General features: G+C 49.4%; 1 protein-coding gene across 2 annotated transcripts; it reads right to left on the bottom strand.

The window, feature by feature from the left end:
* Positions 1-9,138: 9,138 nt before the first annotated feature.
* On the bottom strand, positions 9,139-18,745 carry NFATC2IP (nuclear factor of activated T-cells 2 interacting protein). 2 transcript variants are annotated; one of them, XM_008050704.2, is made up of 8 exons: positions 18,383-18,745; positions 17,585-17,657; positions 15,207-15,324; positions 13,535-13,615; positions 13,258-13,444; positions 11,726-11,870; positions 11,488-11,597; positions 9,139-10,112 (listed from the first exon to the last, which is right to left on the bottom strand). In XM_008050704.2, exons 1-8 carry the CDS (start codon positions 18,743-18,745, stop codon positions 9,954-9,956), a joined length of 1,236 nt encoding a protein of 411 aa, XP_008048895.1. In that variant the 3' UTR covers positions 9,139-9,953. The 2 variants fall into 2 exon arrangements, with proteins under 2 accessions (XP_008048895.1, XP_021564608.1); XM_021708933.1 differs by having other exon boundaries at positions 15,207-15,321; positions 18,383-18,529.
* Between the last annotated feature and the right edge of the window lie 588 nt (positions 18,746-19,333).

Genomic DNA, 19,333 nt, shown 5'->3' with positions numbered 1-19,333 from the left:
CGGGTCCCAGACGCTGCGGCCCCGCAGCGTCAGCCGGCAGCCCGATGGCCCGGTGGGGTCGCCGAGCCCTCCCGAGCCTCAGCTTCCTCATCGGGAGCGCCCACGTGGCGCACGCCTGCTGGCTCAAACGGGGAAGTGGTGTCAAACGCAGAAGGCTCTGGATATCCTTTCTTAACAGCAGGTATCCCTAGAGAGCCGTGGGGCAGTCCTGGCTGGGTAACCTTGCCCCTTCCTCCAGTGCCTGGTTGGCGGCTTCCCGCACGCTCAGGAAAGGCCTCAGCAATCTGCAAGCTATACCTAATAGACAGCACTCTAAGTCCAATGAGCATAGCTCTATGCAAGTGCAACTTCAAGACCCCTCTTCCAACCGACCTCTGAACCCCTCTACCAAAATTCTAGAGGCTCATGGGAAAAGCATGGGGTCCAGAAGATTCCTTTTTTTTTGAGTTGGAGTCTCACTCTGTCGCCCAGACTGGAGTGCAGTGGCCGCTCCCGGCCACGGCCGCCTCGACCTGCTGGGCTCCGGCGATCCTTCCGCCTCAGCCTTCCAAGTAGCTGGAACTACAGGCATGTGCTACCACACCCGGATAATTTTTTGATTTATTGTAGAGATGAGGTCTCGCCACGTTGCCCAGGCGGGTCTCGAACCCGCGGGCTCAGGCAATCCACTCACCTCGGCCTCCCGAAGTGCTGGGATTACAGGCTGAGCCACCGAGCCCGGCCAGAAGATGCCTTTTTAGAAACTATTTTGGACTGGGCGAGGTGGCTCGCGCCTGTGTAATCCCAGCACTTTGGGAGGCTGAACCCAGGAATTCGAGGCCAGCCTAGGCAACATAGTGAGACCCTGTCTCTACAAAAAAATTAAAAAATAAGTAAGCCGACGTGATACTGCACACCTATAGTCCCAGCTACTCAGGAGGTTGAGGCTGTGTTGAGCCATGAATGTGCCACTGCACTCCAGCCTGGACGACAAAGTGAGACACCAACTTAAAAACAAAACAAAAAAACTGAGTCCTGAATACCCCTAAATGGTGTTGCCCCTAGAAGATGCCTCATGAGCCCGGTCTCCTCTGGTGTGCAGGAACTTCACATTTTAGTTATTTAATTCCCTCGACAAAATCTTATTGAGCATCTACTATGTGCCTGGCATTTTTGCCAGGTGTCAAGCAAAAAGCAGACTTACTGGGGTGAGTGGATTGCCTGAGCCCGCGGGTTTGAGAGCTGCCTGGGCAACTTGGCGAGACCTCTTCTCAACAATAAATCAAAAATCAGCCGGGTGTGGTAGCGCGCGCCTGTAGTTCCAGCTACTTGGAAGTCTGAGGCGGAAGGATCGCCGGAGCCCCGGCAGGTGGAGGCTGCGGTGACCGGGAGCAGCCACTGCACTCCAGTCTGGGTGAAAGAGTGAGACTCCAACTCAAAAAAAAATAGACTTAGTTTCTTCATGGATCTTATCTGGAGAAGGTAGATATCAATACACATTTAAAATTGTACCTGTGGTCTCTTCCTTCTCCTTCTTTCTTTAATTTACTTTTAAATAAACTTTTCTTTCTTAAAAAAAAAAAACTGCACCTGTGGCTGGTTGTGGTGGCTCATGCCTGTAATCCCAGCACTTTGGGAGGCTGAGGCAAAAGGATTGCCTGAGCCCAGGGGTTTGAGATCAGCCTGGGCGTGGTACCGCGTGCCTGTAGTTCCAGCTACTTGGAAGGCTGAGGCGGAAGGATCGCTGGAGCCCAGCAGGGTCAACGCTGAGGTGGCCTTGAGCATGCCACTGCATTCCAGCCTGGGTGATGGAGTGAGACTCCGACTCAAAAAAAAAAAAAAAATTGAAAATTAGCCGGGCGTGGTGGTGCATGTCTGTAGTTCCAGCTACTTGGAAGGTTGAGGTGGAAGGATTGCCTGAGCCCAGCAGGTTGAGGCTGCGGTGGCTGTGAGCGTACCACTGCACTCCAGCCTGGGCAACAGTGAAACTCCAACTCAAAAAATAAAATAAAATAAAATTGCACTTGTGAAATGAAAAGCCAGTCCATAGACTGGAAGAAAATATTTGCAAAGCAAAACATATATACACCAAATGACTTGTATCCAGATATAGAAAGAACTCTTAAAACTCAATCATAAGACAAAAACACAATTTTTAAAATGAGCAAAAGATATGAACTTTCCCCCTGGTGGGAGTTTTACGGGGGAAAAAAGATTTGAACAGACGTTTCACAAAATGAGATAGGAAAGGCCATCAAGTACGTATCACTGGTCATTGTGGAAAATGCAAATGAAACCCCAATAAAATGCCACTATATTAGAATAACTAACAAACAAACAAAAACCCTGACAATACCAAGTACTGGAAATGATGTGGAGCATCTAGAATCCTCATCTGATGTTAGTAGGAATGCAAACGGTACCACTTCTTTGGTAAATAGTTTGGCAGTTTCTTTAAAAATTAAATGTACATTTCCTATATGACCCAGCAAGTCCACTCCTAGGTATCCACCAATGAGCTACAAAAACACATGTCCACACAAAAGCTTGTATACGAATGTTCAAAGAAGAATCATTCATAACAGGCAAAAAATGAAAAAAAATTTTAAAAACCACATGTTCATCATTAGGTGAACATTTTATCCATACAACGGAATACTACTTAGCAAGTAAAAGGAGTGAACTGCTGATACAGTCAAAACATTGTGTTGCTGGGCGTGGTGGCTCATGCCTATAATCCCAGCACCGTGAGAGGCTGAAGCAGGAGGATCTCTTGAGCCCAGCAGTTCAAGACCAGCCTGGGCAACATTAGTGAGACCTCGTCTCTATAAAAAATCAAATCAAAAAAAAAATTGCATTAAGTGAAAGAAGCCAGTCATAAGACTGCATACCGTATTATTCTATTTATATAAAAATCTAGAAAAGGCAAAACTAAGGTGACAGAAAGTAGGTTAGTGGTTGCCTGGGGTCAGGGAAGAGGAGGAGGAAGACACTTTTCTGCATGACCATGCATATCTACTAAAGCTCATTGAACTGTATGGTTAAAATGAGTTATTGTTTGGACATGTTAAAAGGAAAAAGAAGGGCCAGGTGCGGTGGTTCACGCCTATAATCCCAGCACTTTGGGAGGCCAAGGTGAGGAGTGCCTGAGCCCTCGGGTTGGAGACCAACCTGGGCCACTTGGCGAGACCTTATCTCTACAATAAATAAAAAAATTAGCCGGGCATGGTGTTGCGTGCCTGCAGTTACAGCTACTTGGAAGACTGATGCTGAAGGATCACCTGAGCCCAGCAGGTCGAGGATGAGGTGGCTGGGAGCATGCCAGTGCCCTCCAGCCTGGGTGACAGAGTGAGACTCCAAATCAAAAAAAAGAAAAGAAAAAGAAAAGCCCTGGCTGGGCTCAGTGGCTCAGCCTGTAATCCCAGCGCTTTGGGAGGCCAAGATGAGTGGATTTCCTGAGCCCGCGGGTTCGAGACCCACCTGGGCAACTTGGCGAGACCTCATCTCTACAATAAATAAAAAATTAGCCGGGCATGGTATCACGCGCCTGTAGTTCCAGCTACTTGGAAGGCTGAGGCAGAAGGATCGCCGGCGCCCAGCAGGTCAAGGCTGCAGTGACTGGGAGCGGCCACTACACTCCAGTCTGGGTGACAGAGTGAGACTCCAACTCAAAAAAAAAAAGAAAAAAGAAAAAGAAAAGCCCTATAGTCCACAGTACCACAGACATTAATCAAAATAAAACTTTCTGGGTATAAAAGCAAATATTTTAATGCTAACTGATCTTGCCAAATGGGAAAAATATTTGGCTTTTCTCTGAGTACAGATGCTGTCTAATCTGATGGATCTCTTGAATAAAATTCCCTTAAGGTCAGATAAACAGGTCTGTGAGAGTCTAATTGGTTCAAACTGGAGCCCAGCTTTTGTTCTATTTGCTCTGGGAATTGTGGTTCATGAAATCTCTGTGAAATTTCTCCAAAAAAAAAAAACAAGTTCACCTGAGACAGAAAAGAAGTTCAGCGTATAGGTGTAATAAAGACCTGATAATGGGGGCTTTGGCCTGGTCAGGGAGGTTGGGATTCTGAGAAAGTGGTCCCTGAGCCTAGATTAGGGGAGGAGCAATAGTTACATCAAGGAAGAGAGAAGAAGCACTCCAGGTACAGGAGAAAATGTGTAAAGGCCTTGCCAAGAGGAGGCATGATGAACACTGGATCTGAAAGAAGGTCACTTGGAGTGATGGGAAAGGGAGGGAAGAGGGCTGTGAGGCAGGGCTAGGCATGGCAAAGATTTCCTTCATTTCAAATCAGATTTAGGGCCAGGCACGGTGGCTCAGCCTGTAATCCCAGCACTTTGGGAGGCTGAGGTGAGAGGATTGCCTGAGCCTGGGGGGTTCAAGACCAGCCTGGGCAACTTGGTGAGACCTTGTCTCTACAATAAATCACAAAAAAACTAGCTGAACATGGTGGCGTGTGTCTGTAGTTCCAGCTACGTGGAAGGCTGAGGCAGAAGGATCGCCTAAGCCCAGCAGGTGGAGGCTGTGGTGGCCGTGAGTGTGCCGCTACACTTCAGCCTGGGCGACAAGAGTGAGACACCAACTCAAAAATAAGAAGAAAAGAAAATCAGATTTAGGCTGGGTGTGGTGGCTCACACTTGTAATCCCAGCACTTTGGGAGGCCAATGCAGGAGGATTGCTTGAGCCCAGGAGTTGGAGACCAGCCTAGGCAACATTGTGAGATCTTGTTTCTATAAAAAACCTTGTAGGACTTGAAGGACTGCCTGAGCCCAGGAGGTTGAGACTGTGGTGAGCCATGATTGTGCCACTGCACTCCAGCCTGGGTGACAGAGTAAGACCCTGACTCAAAAATAAAATAAGCCAGGCTCAGTGGCTCAGCCTATAATCCCGTGCCTTTGGGAGGCTGAGGTGAGTGGATTGCCTGAACCCGCGGGTTCGAGACCCGCCTGGGCAGCGAGACCTCATCTCTACAATAACAAAAAATTAGCCAGGCTTGGTAGCGCATGCCTGTAATTCTGGCTACTTGGAAGGTTGAGGCGGAAGGATCGCCGGAGCCCAGCAGGTCGAGGCTGCGGTGGCCGGGAGCGGCCACTGTACTCCAGTCTGGGTGACAGAGTGAGACTCCAACTCAAAAAATAAATAAATAAAATAAAATTAGATTTACATTTGAGATCACTCAGGCCGCAGCATGGAAGATGGATTGGAGGGGGCCAGAGGGGAAGGGGAGTAACCTGGGAGGCGGCTGTGGCACCGGACTAGGCTGCAGGCAGTAGTGTTTTGGCCTAGGATGGGATGGAGGACAGAAAGGAGAAGGTTTGGGAGCGAGCCAGGGCAGTTAAGTGGAATGGGTGATGAAGTGGGTGTGGGGGATGAAGTATCCAGCGAAGCTTTTCCAGCTCGTCCAATGAAATGGAAGTGGGAGCCTTTGAGACAGGGAACCTAGTCATTCATGCGTCAGGTGACCACTTGTCAGACACGAAGCAGGAGATCTTCAAGAACAAAACAGTATCTTTTTTTTTTTTGAGTTGGAGTCTCACTCTGTCACCCAGGCTGGAGGGCAGTGACCTCCTCACAGCCACCGCAGTCTCAACCTGCTGGGCTCAGGCATTTCTTCCACCTCAGCCTTCCAAGTAGCTGGAACTACAGGCGCGTGCCACCGCATCCGGCTAATTTTTTGATTTATTGTAAAGATGAGGTCTTGCCAAGTTGCCCAGGCTGGTCTCGAACCTGTGGGCTCAGGCCATCCTCTCACCTCGGCCTCTCAAAGTGTGGGATTATAGGCGTGAGCCACCGCGCCTGGCCAAAAAAGAAAAAAGAAAACTTTTATAAGCCTTTGCTTGGTGCCACATACCAGGCACTTTTCATAACCTCATTCATTCTCAGAACAATCCTATGAAGTAGGTGTTGTTATTCCCATTTTACAGAAAAAAACAAGCTTTGAAAGGGTGGCCAGGCTACACGGTTGCTCTTTTGCACAGCCAGCTGTAGACTTGGGTGGGTCTGACATACAGCTCAGAATTCTCAAGACCAGTGATTCTCACAGTTTACTGTGCACACAAGTTGTCTGGGGATTTCGTCTGGGGATTCCATTAAAATGCAGGGGCTGGATCACAGCTCTAGGGTGTGGCCTGAGATTCTGGATTTCTAACAAGCTCCCAGGTGATGTGAGGCAGCTGACCACGGCTCTCATTTTGCCTTTTTTCTGTGCACCTTTACAATCTCCCATCTCCCCACCCCTCCAACTCAGGGGTCAGTTCCCCCATAAGGGCCCTCCTAGGACTGGTCACATCCTCTGTGGCCGTCTCAGCATGGAGCCGGGGACTAGCTCAGCACACTCACCTACTGACCCATGACTTGTTCCCTACTGAACTGCAAGCTTCTTGAAAACACTGCTTTTTTTTTCAAGACAGGGTCTCACTCTGTCGCCCAGGCTAGAGGGCAGTGGCATGATCACTGCTCACTGCAGCCTAGACCTCCTGGGTTTTTCACAGAGTAGGGTCTCACTATGTTGCCTAGGCTGGCCTCAAAGTCTTGGCCTCCCAAAGTGCTGGGATTACAGGCGTGAGCCACTACACCCGCAGTTTCGAAGGTCTCTAATCAGGAGTTTTAGAAAAATCACCTGGCAGGTCTTTTATTTTATTATAGAGATGTGGGTACAGGTTAAGGATTAACTACACAAGTAGGCTGCACGCAGGTGAACTTTGGGCCTCCAACTAGCCCTCACTTCCCCTGGCTTGGGACCAGGTACCCTTTGTGTTGTCATGGGTTCCCTCTCTTCTTCCCTCCGCTGGCAGTGCCCAGCGACTGCCGATCCCTCTTGTGCCGAGGGGCTGGTGAGGTGCTCCATGGAGGTTGACACCAGGCTCCTTCTCTCGTTGCTCTGTCCCCGGTGACTTGTTCCAGAGGTCACCTCCGCCATCAGCAGGGCCATTCCACTTCCAGGCAGTAGGCAGGAGGCAAGCAAAAGAGAAGGGCCCACACTTCCAGGAAGCAGTCCCCCATCTACTTACATCACAGGAGCCTGAACTGGCATCCAGCCAAATGTGGCCACAAAGAAAGCTAGAAAGCACTGTCCTCATTATTATTTGACTCGGGATCTCACTCTGTTGTCCAGACTGGAGTGCAGTGGCACGATCCTGACTCACCACAGCCTCAACTTCCTGGGCTCAGATGATCCTTCTGCCTCAGCCTCCCAACTAGGTGGGACTACAGGCAAGTGCCACCATGTCTGGCTAATCTTTGATTTTTTGTGTAGGCTGGTCTCGAACCCCTGGGCTCAAGCAGTCCTCTTGCCTTGGCCTCCCAAAGTGCTGGGATTATAGGTATGAGCCACCATGCCTGGCCCTGTCCTTATTCTAATGTCTCTGTGCTTCACTAAAACCCATAGGTTCTATTACCCTGGAAGAGAGAAGAATGGATATGAGGGAACAGTCTCTGTCACAAAGATTTTAGTGGGGTCACATGTGAGAGCACAAAGACAGAAATCCTCAAGTATACACAAGTTGGATGTATTCTCATTTATTCTGTTGAGGTGACATACATAATTTTAATGTGTTCAAACATTAATGGACATTAAAAATCTGAAAAAAATGGACAGCTATAACATAGCATGGATTATTATTATTATTATTTGAGTTGGAGTCTCACTCTGTCACCCAGGCTGGAGTGCAGTGGCATGCTTATGGCCACCGCAGCCTCCACCTGCTGGGCTCAGGCGATCCTTCCACCTCAGCCTTCCAAGTAACTGAACTACAGGTGCATGCTACCACATCTGGCTTATTTTTTTGATTTATTGTAGAGATGAGGTCTCACCAAGTTGCCCAGGCTGGTCTCAAATCCCTGAGCTCAGGTAATCCTCTCGCCTCTGCCTCCCAAAATGCTGGGATTACAGGCTCGAGTCACCATGCCTGGCCATCATGGATTATTTAAACATTATAAAATTCAAAGGAATGCCACATTCCAACAAAAATTTTTAAGAACTTGACATCTTTTGCTGAAATTATGCAACTTATCGGTGGAAGATTAGTGGCTTTTTTAGTAGACAGTACTGAGAAAACTGGCTCATTGTACGGTAAAAAATGAAACTTGGATCTCATATTACAAAGGTGCATTTCATAGAAAAAAAACTTTTTTAAGAGACAAGGTCTTGCTACATCGCCCAGCCAGTCTTGAACTCCTGGACTCAACCAATCCTCCTGCTTCAGCCTCCTGAGTACAAAAGTGCATTTAAAATAGTTTAAAAGTGATGCTCAATTTTGGCAACCAGTAAAGCCTACAGCCTGGTATCAACCAATCAGAACAAGCATTTGCCTACAGAGAACAGATGCCAACTAAGTACCACACCAGGGCATCCTAGATGAACTGTAGCCCTGTTAGTGGCCTCAATATGAAGGGAAAAACAAATGAGCTAACAGAAGAAAATGAAAAATCTTAGCTTTTAAATAAGAAATTAAACAATGACAAACTTTGTAACAAAACAGTTAATTCTATCTACATTAAAATTAAGAATTTCTGTTCAGTGAAAGATATCCCTAGATACACAGACAGATGAATTTCCATTCTGAGAGTTACTTGTAATGCTCCTTGCCCAAGAATATATGAGCAACTCCTGAGAATAAAGACAGGAAGCCCCATGAGAAAATGAGCAATTCACAGAAAGGGTAATCAGAAAGGCTAACAGGTGAAAAAATTCCCCAAATTACTGTGGTCGGACAAATGTATATTAAAACACAAAACCACATTACCCCATCCAACTGGCAAAAGTAGAGAGTTGGGCAATGCCAAGAGTTGGTGAGGATGAAGAGAAATGAGAACCCTCAAGTGGGAGAGTCAATCATCTAAAGTAAAATCTGGAAACCACAGAGAAATTAACCCGTATAACCTGTCACCCCATCCTGGGTACCTATGCGAACTTTTCACACAAGCACAGCAGGGGACACATCAAAAATGTTTATCGTAGCCCTGAATCCTGTGCCGAGGAAGTAGAGGCACCCAACTGTCCCCACTTAAAGCAGTGTATGTAAATCACCATCGATGCCACTGTGGAATGCCACGAGGCAGTTAAAAGCAACGATGCATATCTAGAAGAGGCAACAGAGCGGATCTTAATGCATAGTCAGTGGAAACAGCACAAGATCTATTGCACAATATCACTATGTAAAAGCATATATTCACTATGAACATTGTACTTTGCAGGAAGATATTTATATTCAAAGACATGTAATAAACATATTAGACGGGGTGCTTATGAGACAGGATGGTGAAAAAAAGCCATTAAACCAGCGAATCCTTGCATGGGGCTGTATTCCCAACACATAAAACAAAATGGCTGAATGAACTCAGTTATGCCTTAATGTGTGTACCAGGAAGTGTAGACCAGAAGGGGTAGCTGCAAAGAGTCCTGGGGTGAGAAAGATGACCCAGGCTAAGAATCTACTACCTTCATCCTTCCAGAGCGTTCCAGTTGTCTCATTATGCTCCAGCCCATGCATGTGAGCCTGATCATTTATTTTCCTACATGCTGGAAACCACATCAGTGTATGTGCCTCAAGCAAATGCCACTCCCAACCCCCAAATGAGACTAAGGTCACTGCTTGGCCTACATGTGGCATAAATCCCAGGTCTGAAAGCCCTCATTTATTTCAACTCACTCTCTAAATATGAGCAGTTTCAAAGAGCAGACATGAAGGGTGATAATGGAGGGGAGGGGGGGAGGGGAGATACCTTCATGTCACAAGGGCTGCAAGATCCAGCACAATATGTGGATGGAGCCACAGGCCACCTAGGCAGCAACAACCACACGACTAACCAAGTAGTAATGACTTGAAACCAAGATCAGTAGGAGAGGGGCCAAAGATCACTCCTTGATTCTGCTTCAGTTTAAAGATAAGTTCTACTTCAGCTTCGGCTAGCCCTTATAGGGCAAAAAAAGAGGAATCGTTCTCTCCAAGTTCAGGCTAGGGTTTCAGCCCCAGACTTCAATGAGGTCCCCAGATTCCAGGCCCAGATCAGCTGGCAGCTCTTTGCCTGAAAGCTTCGTCCCATCAAAGAAGAAGGTGAGCTTGTGTCCCGAGAGTCCCATGGCTTCCTCATAGCGGGACATGAGGGTCTTGAGAGGGGAATCCTAGAAGGAGAAAAAATAAATGAATGTAAGAATGTGAAAAGAGGGGCTGGAGAGACCCTACAGGGACAGAGAACTTGGGACAGGAAGGACAAAGGACCAAATCAGTGAAGTCTGAGCCCTATGGAGGGAAAAGCGAGAGGACAAAGAAGCCAGCACAGTCGGGTTATTCTCTGGAAGCTGGGATGAGTCCCTTCATCCTTCTGAGCTGCAGGTTCCTCAGATAGACAGTGGGGGCCACGGACTCAAGGCTGAGGGATGCAGGTTCTGAGTCAGGCAAGTTCTCTAAGCCTCACTCTCCTCCCCTATAAAATGGAGATATATATCAAGGATTAAGAGAGCCCAAGCAGGGTGCAGTGGCATGCCTGCAGTCCCAGCTACTCAGGAGGTGAGGCAGGAGGATTGTTTGAGCCTGGAAGTCCAAGGTTGCAGTGAGCTACGATTGTGCCACTGCACTACAGTCTGGACAACACAAGACCCTAACTTAAAAACAACAAAGAGAGGCCAGATTCTAGAGTGAGAATGATCCAAGCCGGACGCCAGACTCTCCCACTTACTAGATGGGTGACCTAAGACAAATGTTATGGACTGAATTGCGTCCCTGAAAAGACACTTAGTGGTCTTAACCCCTGGTAAATGTGAGTGTGACCTTATATGGAAATAGGGCCTTTGCAGACGCAATCGAGTTAAGATGAGGACAGGCTCGTTTAGGATGCCTGCTAACACCATGACTGGTGTACTTACAGGAGGAGAAAACAAAGACACAGACAGAGACATCATGCAATGATGAACACTGGGACTGCAGTCACAGAGCTGCAAGTCAAGGAACTCTGGCCACCAGAAGCTAGAGAGACAAGGAAGGATTCTACCCAGAGTCTCAGAGGGAGCATGGCCCTGCTGACACCTTGCCTTTAGGCTTCTTCCTCCAGAGTTCTAAGACACTAATGCAAGTTACTCCACCTCTCTAAACCTCCGTTTCCTTATTTGTTAAATGAGGTTAACAGCAGTGCTTTCCCACATAAGATTGTTGTGAAATGAAATAAGATCTTGAATGTGAAGTCATTATCCTCAGCACAGGGACTGGCACTTAGATGCTTAGGCTTCATTGTTACTTGGATGGGCTTTATTGATTACTACTCAAGGGTCCTTTCTGTTTTAACCAGTAGGAGTCAGGCAACTAAGGGGACACAGACTAGAGCAGAGGTTTCCAGCAGTTGAGCAATGGCCTTTTTCCACTATCTGGTGGTAACCCAAGAAGAATATGGAGGGCAGTATCCCCAGCAAGTTAGGATTGGAAGGAGCCTATCCTCCATTAACTAACAACAAGAGACAGCAGAAAAAAGGGTGAAGGGCATGGAGAGCCATTTTTCCCACTCACTCGAGACAGCGAGACCTCCAGCATCTGGTGTTTCTCCTTCCCCTGCACCCGGAGCTGGAGCTGTTGGGACGTCTCTGCGGCCTCTGTAGAACTTGCTAGCACCACACAGTCTGTGAGAGGCAGGATTGGGAAGCTAGGCCTAAGTAGGAGGCGAGAGCAGGGCCCACCCTGGACCTTTCCCCATAGCCCTGTCCCCTGGCAAAAGCCTTAAGGCCCCACTTCCCTGCCTTCCTCTCACCAATGATGTCAGCCACTCCAAGCTTTAGGGTCCTGGGTGTGGCGGTAGGAGATAGCTCTGTCTCTCCAAAGAGCAAGAGGATCCTGCTTGGGGACACCCCAAGGTGGGTGGCCATGTGGTCCACCACACTCTGTAGGGGCTCCGACTGGGGATGGGGACAAAAAGCAAGAAGCCTTCCTACTGTGATATTTCCTGTCCCATCCCCACCACCATATCGCCACCCAACACACGTCTGTAGCCCTGGCTACTCACTGAGCTCCTCAGCTGTGTCATCACACTTACATGGTAAGGTATAGAATAAAATCATGTCAGTAAGGAGTTCAGATAAGTAACACCAAGAAGTATAGCAGCCATGGGTTAGGAGGACAAAAGGGGTGACGGGGATGCAGCAGTCTGGAACCCATACACACATCTCAGCAGCCTGGCTACCACATAGCTCCGAATGACCATGTGGGAATGGGGACCACTGGGACTACACCTTCTGATTTTCTAAAGAGAAGTAAAAAATCTGGACCTTTGGATGAAATCACTGATGGCAAAGGTTGGCCACCAACTCATGAGCACTTTACAGTGCAAAGAAAGCAGATGTGCTCTTGCTAAGGAGTGCAAAGAAAGCAGATGTGCTCTTGCGGTCAGTCTGCAACCTCTTGGCCGATGTTCAGTTACTGCTAATAAGCAGAAATTTCTGTAACCATCCTTGGCATTGAAGTGGGATTATCTCTACAAAATTACCAGTTGCCACCCGGAAGCTGGGGGAACTCAGGATGACTGAGTGACATCGCTGTGTTCAATGCAATGAGAGCAAGCATGAGGGAGGAAAGCCATAGGAGACTCTCCCTGGGGAGGGACTATTAAAAAGTTTCTTATGAGACAGTGTGATTAGGAACAGTGGCTCACGCCTATAATCCCAACACTTTGGGAGGTCCAGGTGAGAGGACTGCCTGAGCCCACAGGTTCAACACCAGCCTGGGCAACTTGACGAGACATCTCTACAATACACCAAAAAATTAGTTGGGTATGGTGGCGCATGCCTGTAGTTCCAGCTACTTGGAAGGTTGAAGCAGAAGGATCACCTGAGCCCAGCAGGGCGAGGCTGCGGTAGCCATGTGCTTCCCACTGCACTCTAGGTGGGGCAACAGAGTGAGACTCCAACTCAAAAAAAAAAAAAAAGACAGAGTGCTTCAAGCCTATAATCCCAGCACTTTGGGAGGCTGAGGTGGGAAGAACACTTGAAGCCAGGAGTTCAGGACCATCCTGGGCAACATAGTGAGACTCTGCCAAAACAAACAAACAATCCAAGACAAAATGCTTTAAGTGGAGCCTTGAAGAATGGGTAGAAATTTGCCAGAAAGAGAAAGGAGAGTCAGGAAAATGCAGACAGAGGGATAGCAAACACAAAGGCATAGATGGCTGAAGGTGGTGGGTAGCTCCAGAGAGAAGATGGGAAAATGAAGCCATGGTGTCTTCGCCAAAGGTCCCTTCTCTCCAAAGGCAGCTCCTGAGTCCTTTTCCCACAGGCCTCAGGCACTCACCATTCTGATAGGCAATCTGACCAGGTCAGCCCGGCACCGGATTTTGAGCGGGAAGAGTCGGGGGGCCTCTGGGAGGGCGGGCCCTTCTACCAGGACCACCTCGTCCTCTTGGCTCTGGTGCTGCTGGCCCTGGTGCTGGTTGGGGCTCAGGCAGGAACGGAGATCTTGGAGGCGCTTGTTAACCTCCCTGGGATGCAGAGAGGGCTTTGGGTCAGCTGGAGTCAGTCACCCTCCCAAACTGCCCCCTCCACTCGGCCAGAGCCCCTGCCCTTCACACCTTAACTTCTTAAGTGCTCGGGTATGCTTTCTGCTTTTGGTCCTTGGTGGAGATGGGGGCAAAGGAGAGGTGTCCCGATCCCTGTAGAGAAAAGGGGGCAGGTTGGAGGCAAAAGAGAAAGTCCAGTCCCACACCTCTCTTCATGAGCTGCGGACCCCTAGGAACCAGATTCCTGGAAAATCAAGAGGGAAGACCTTAGAGGCTCACACCTGCAATCCCAGCATTTTGGGAAGCCAAGGCAGGAGGAGCTTGAGCTTCCTGGAGTTCCTGTTGAGCCCAAGAGTTTAAGACCAGCCTAGGTAGCAAAGTGAGACCTTGACTTTACAAAAAATCAGCCAGGCATGGCGTTACACACCTGTAGTCCCAGCTACTCAGAAGGCTGAGGAGGAGGGATCACCTAAGTCCAGGAGGCCAAGACTGCAGTTAGAAGTGATCATGTCACTGCACTCCAGCCTGGGCAACAGAGTGAGAACCTGACTCAAAAAAAAAAAAGAAAAAAAAAAGAGGAAACAGTTTCTTTCTTTCTTTCTTTTTTTTTTTTTGAGTTGGAGTCTCACTCTGTTGCCCAGAATGGAGTACAGTGGCACGCTCCTGGCCACCGCAGCCTCAACCTGCTGGGCTCCAGCGATCTTTCCACCTCAGCCTTCCAAGTAGCCAGAACTACAGGCACACACTACCAAGCCCAGCTAATTTTTTTTTATTTATTGTAGAGACAAGGTGTCACCAAGTTGCCCAGGTGGGTCCTGAACCTGCAGGCTCAGGCAATTCACTCACCTCAGCCTCCGAAAGTGCTGGGATTACAGGCCGAGCTGCCGAGCCTGGCCTCTTTTTTTTTCTTTTAAGTTGGAGTCTCACTCTGTCAACCAGACTGGAGTGCAGTGGCACGCTCAAAGCCACCACAGCCTCAACCTGCTGGGCTCAGGCGATCCTTCTGCCTCAGCCTTCAAAGTAGCTGGAACTACAGGCACACACCACCACGTCCAGCTAATTTTTTGATTTTTTTGTTGAGATGAGGTCTCGCTAAGTTGCCCAGGCTGGTCTCTAATCCAAGGGCTCAGGCAATCCTTTCACCTGGGCTTCCCAAAGTGCTGGAATTATAGGTGTGAGCCACCACTGGTGACCCAGAACACTTTCAAGTAACACCCATTTTACTGGAAGGCAGGGGTAGGTAAGGGACAGAGAAAGCCTGAGACATTTTTGTTTACATGATATATTGATATTAGGAAAGAAAACACATCACTTTTCAGATAAGTCACTTCCCAGGTAAATAGCCAATAACAACTGACAGACAGCGAGTAAGCACTTATTATATGTCAAGTGTTAACTCTTGATCTACTCAGCAATTCTCCCCCTCCCCTCCATATTAGAGATGAGGAAGGAAAAGCAGAGAAGACAGGGAAAAGACAGCCAGCTGGACTGGAACCACACTCCCTTAGCCCTGCATTTCTAGCGTCTCAGACTCTACTCCCACGGGTGGTCTGGAAGGGTCTGCTGTCACCCTCCAGGGTGAGCCACCTCTTCTCCCAAGAGCTTCATTTCCCAACTGAGCTTTAAGACTCTTTCCATCCCTTCTTCTTACCCTTTCAGTAGCCACCCAAGATCCTGCCATCCTCGGCTTACCCCTCCAACTCCCTTCCTGCTCCCAGTGCCCAAGTGCCCTGGCATCACTCACAAAGACACTGTCTTTTTCGTCTTTTCTTTATTCTTATTCCGCAGCTTCTTCTTCCAGGGAGAGTCTGGTAATGGGAGATTCTCAGAGTGGAGACTGCTAGAATCTGTCATATCAGCTTCTGGGGGTAGAAGAGGAGAAAAGTGGAAGACGGTTAACCAAGAGAGGACGGGGAAGGTCAAGGAGAAACAAGTCAGAGGCTTCAAAAAGGTCCCAGGAACCAGAGAGACTACAAAGCCTCCAACACACAAGGCCACACAATAATGTCAGGAAAGGGCTCAAGGGGTATGACTGCTACTTGCTTAATATTTTCCCTTACATCACTCATATTAACTTAAATTTCTTATAAAAAGAAACCAGGTATTATTCTAAAACATAAAATCCTTTTTCCATTTGCTTGCCATCAATAAAAGATCATCACAAACCAGTCGGCGCAGTGGCTCACACCTGTAATCCCAGCACTTTGGAAGGTGGAGGCGAGAGGATTACCTGAGCTCAGGGGTTCATGACCAGCCTGAGCAACATGGCGAAACCTCGTCTCTACAATAAATAAAAATCAGCCAGGCATGGTGGCACATGCCTGTGGTTCCAGTTACTTGGAAGGCTGAGGCAAAAAGATCACCTGAGCCCAACTGGTCAAGGCTGCTGTGGTTGCGAATGTGCCGCTGCACTCCAGCCTGGGTGACAAGAGTGAGACTCCAACTCAAAAGAACCCCAAAAAGCAAAAAACAAAAAGATCATCACAAACCATAAAAATGCTGTGAAAATAAAACAATTATAATAAACCTTAGATCAGTGGTTCTCAACTAGGGGGCAATTTTGCCTCCAATGGGACATATGGCAATGTCTAGGGACAATTATGGCTGTTACAATGTGGAAGGCAAGAGGGCTGGAGTGTGCTACTGGCATCTAGTGAACAGAGGTCAGGATGGTGCTAAACTTTTTATTTTTATTTTTTTATAGAAACAAGGTCTTACTATGCTGCCCGGGCTGGTCTCGAACTTCTGGGCTCAAGCAATCCTCTCACCTCAGCCTCCCAAAGTGCTGGGATTACAGACATGAGCTACTGTGCCTGGCCAGCTGCTAAACTTTCTACAATGCACAGGACAGCACCCCAAGCCAAAGAATTTTCCAGTGTTTCCAGTCCAGAATGTCAGTAATGCTAAGGTTGAGAAATCCTGTCCTAGCTAACTATGACAGTTGCCAGAGGCCTGAGATTCTGCATTTCCAGCAAGCTCCCAAGGGATGCCATACACTGCTGGGTACACATTATGAGTAGCAAAGATGGAGGTACCTCCCACATAGCAATTTACGTCCCAGGAACTATCTTAAACTACGTACATAGCCAAGAGATGGCTCGCCATACATTCCCTTTCATTTAGTCTCACCAAAATCCTTTGACATAAGTCTAGTATTATCTTCATTTTCCTGATGAGGAAATGGAAGCACTGAGAAACTAAATAATCTGCCCATGATCTGGCTATTAAGGGAGAGAGCTAGGATTCAAACCCAGGTCAGATGGCTCCTAAGTCTGCTCTTAATCACTCTACTATACTCCCTCATTGTACAGAAGTCTTGATGTGAGGTCTGCATTTGCCCCTGGACCACTTCCTTATTAGACTTGATTCCTATTCCCTGACCTTGAGTGATTTGCAAAACTCTTACCACTGGGGGAGGAAAAAAATGCTGATAAGATTCAGAGAACATCCTGCCAACTGCAGAGTGTTCCAAAGGAACTTGTTGCAGATGTAACAAAATGTCACAGACTCTCAACATCTCCTCCTTCCCAGCACCCCCAGGACTACAGCATCTCTAGGGGTGGCAGTGGAAATCTGTATACTGACACACTCTATGCCTATTAGAGTAGAGAGGAGGGTGGTTTGACGGGGCTTCCTCAGTCAGTTCCTGTGCCTTCTGATTAACAATCCAGCTTCGGTGGCCAGGTGTAGTGGCTCACGTCTATAATTCCAGCACTTGGAAGGCCAAGGTGAGAGGACTGCCTGAGCCCGCGAATTCGAGATCAGCCTGGGCAACAGAGTGAGACCTCGCCTCTACAATAAATCAAAAACTTAGCCGGGTATGGCGGCTGTATATGTAGTTCCAGCTACTTGACAGACTGATACAGAAGGATTGCCTGAGCCCAGCAGGTTGAGGTTTCGGTGGCCATGATTGTGCCATTGAACTCCAGCCTGGGCTGGAGACTCCAACTAAAAAAAACAAAACAAAAATCTAGCTCCTTTCAGGACCGGAGCCTTTTTCCTGGCTAGGACACAGGGGTCCCCTTTCCCATGCCTCGAGAGACAACTGACTGTGAGGATATAAACTCCAGGAAGTCTCAAAGAAGCCAGCACTGGGCACTTCTCCCTGGAAGCCTCCCTTACCTTCCTCAGCCCCAGGAGGGTAGAGTTTCAGGAGGGATAGGTCATTTGGAATAAGGCGAAGGCTACTTTTAACCTGCAAAGGCAAAAAGTGGGAGGGTTAGTCCCAAGTCCTCCCTCAACTGAAAGAAAAAACTGGGGATGTGGACACCATGGTCCTTTCCTGGAGACCCAGGAGTCCAGCTTCCCCAGGAGTTAAAACTGTAGTACCCTCTCCTTATACTCCTTTTCTGTAAAGCACACTGAAGAGGCAGGTTTAGTTCTCCTTTAGTTAAATCTAGGTTGCTAGCCACCCCTCCACCCTAGACTAGTCCTAAGGACTCCCAGCCCCTTGGCTCATCCTACCATCTGGGAACCCCAACCTCCCGGAGCCCCCTAGTCCCCTCTGAACCCGCATGAAACCCTGCCCCTAATACCCCGGCTCCCTGGCTTCTTTAGCAATAGACCCCAACCTCACAATCCAACATATTCCAACCAGTCCCAGGTCCTCCCAGCCCCTCTCTGAACCATCAAGGACCCCAGCCCCTCAGCCTCCCGATGCCCCCAAGACTGAGCTCCTGGGAATCCTAAACCTCCAACACACCTACCTTCCTCACCTCCCCTCTGCAGAACTCCGGGGGCCCTGCATCTCTCTGCCTCCAACACCCTAGCCCCTAGCTTCCATTTAGCCTCCCAAGACCAGTCCCAGAACCCTTGCCTCAACGCGCCCTAGATCTAGCCCGTCCCCGCGCCCCGAGCCCCTCTGGCCCCCCAAAGCCCCGGGCCCTTCCGCGCCAGCCCTTCCCGGGGACCCGGCGGCACCTTCCCGGAGTACACAGGAACCACCGGTGCCTCCCCGGGATCCAGCAGCAGCCGCCGCCGCTGCCGCATGACTGGCTCCCGCGGGAGTCCTTCGGGCTGCGCGTCCGCCCCTTCGCTGTCACTGTCGCTATCGCCCCGGGACGCGGCCGGCCCCAGGGGCTCCGAGGGCGGAACCGCAACCGGGTCCGAAGCACCGTGCACTGTGGCGACCTCCAGGACATCCTCGTCGCTATCGCTGACCAAGTCCACAAGCACCGAATCCGGAGTGCGCCGGGCTGGAGACCGCCGGCTGCGCGAACGCCGGCCCCGGCCGCCCCGGCCGCCTCGGGAGCGCCGGCCGAGCTTCCCCACAGGTTCCGCCATGGCACACACTCCCCGCCACGCACGCCTGCCCCCGCTCACCGCGCCCGGCCCCCTCCAGCGACTTCCGCCTTTCATTGGGCCAACAGCCTGCTAGTCGGCGCCTCTTCCCGCCCACACACTCTGGCTCCGCCTCCCCGCCTTCCCATTGGTCGCTGCGCCCGCCCATCACGTGCCCACCACTGAAACCAAGGCGCCAAAGATTCCAATAGCCGCGGCGCAATCAGCGTAGGCTTTAATTCGATCCGGTTCACCCATTGGCCAGGCTTCCATTCTTCCTAAGAGCCTCTTCCGGACCCGCCTATTGAAGAGACCTGGCTTCCTGATTGGTGGAGGAGCGGGGCATCCTGGGAACTGTAGTCCTCAAGCCCCCAAGTTCCGGAGAGGACGGCGTGTTGAGGGGTCGCTTTTACCCAACGCGGAATTAGGCCTGAGACTTCGCGGGTATCGCCCTATATTGACCCCCCCCAAGCCGCGTTGTGGGCATAATAATTCCCCTCGCCGGGCGTGGTGGCTCACCCTGTAATGCCAGCACTTTGGGAGGAGGAGGCGAGAGGATTGCCTGAGCCCAGGGGTTCTAGACCATTTGGG

The sequence above is a fragment of the Carlito syrichta genome, unplaced genomic scaffold (assembly GCF_000164805.1).
Source record: "Carlito syrichta isolate Samal-C Ts95f unplaced genomic scaffold, Tarsius_syrichta-2.0.1 Scaffold153593, whole genome shotgun sequence".
NCBI lineage: Eukaryota > Metazoa > Chordata > Mammalia > Primates > Tarsiidae > Carlito > Carlito syrichta.
Note: the sequence above shows the minus strand (reverse complement) of the source record. Positions and strands in the feature narration are given on the sequence as shown.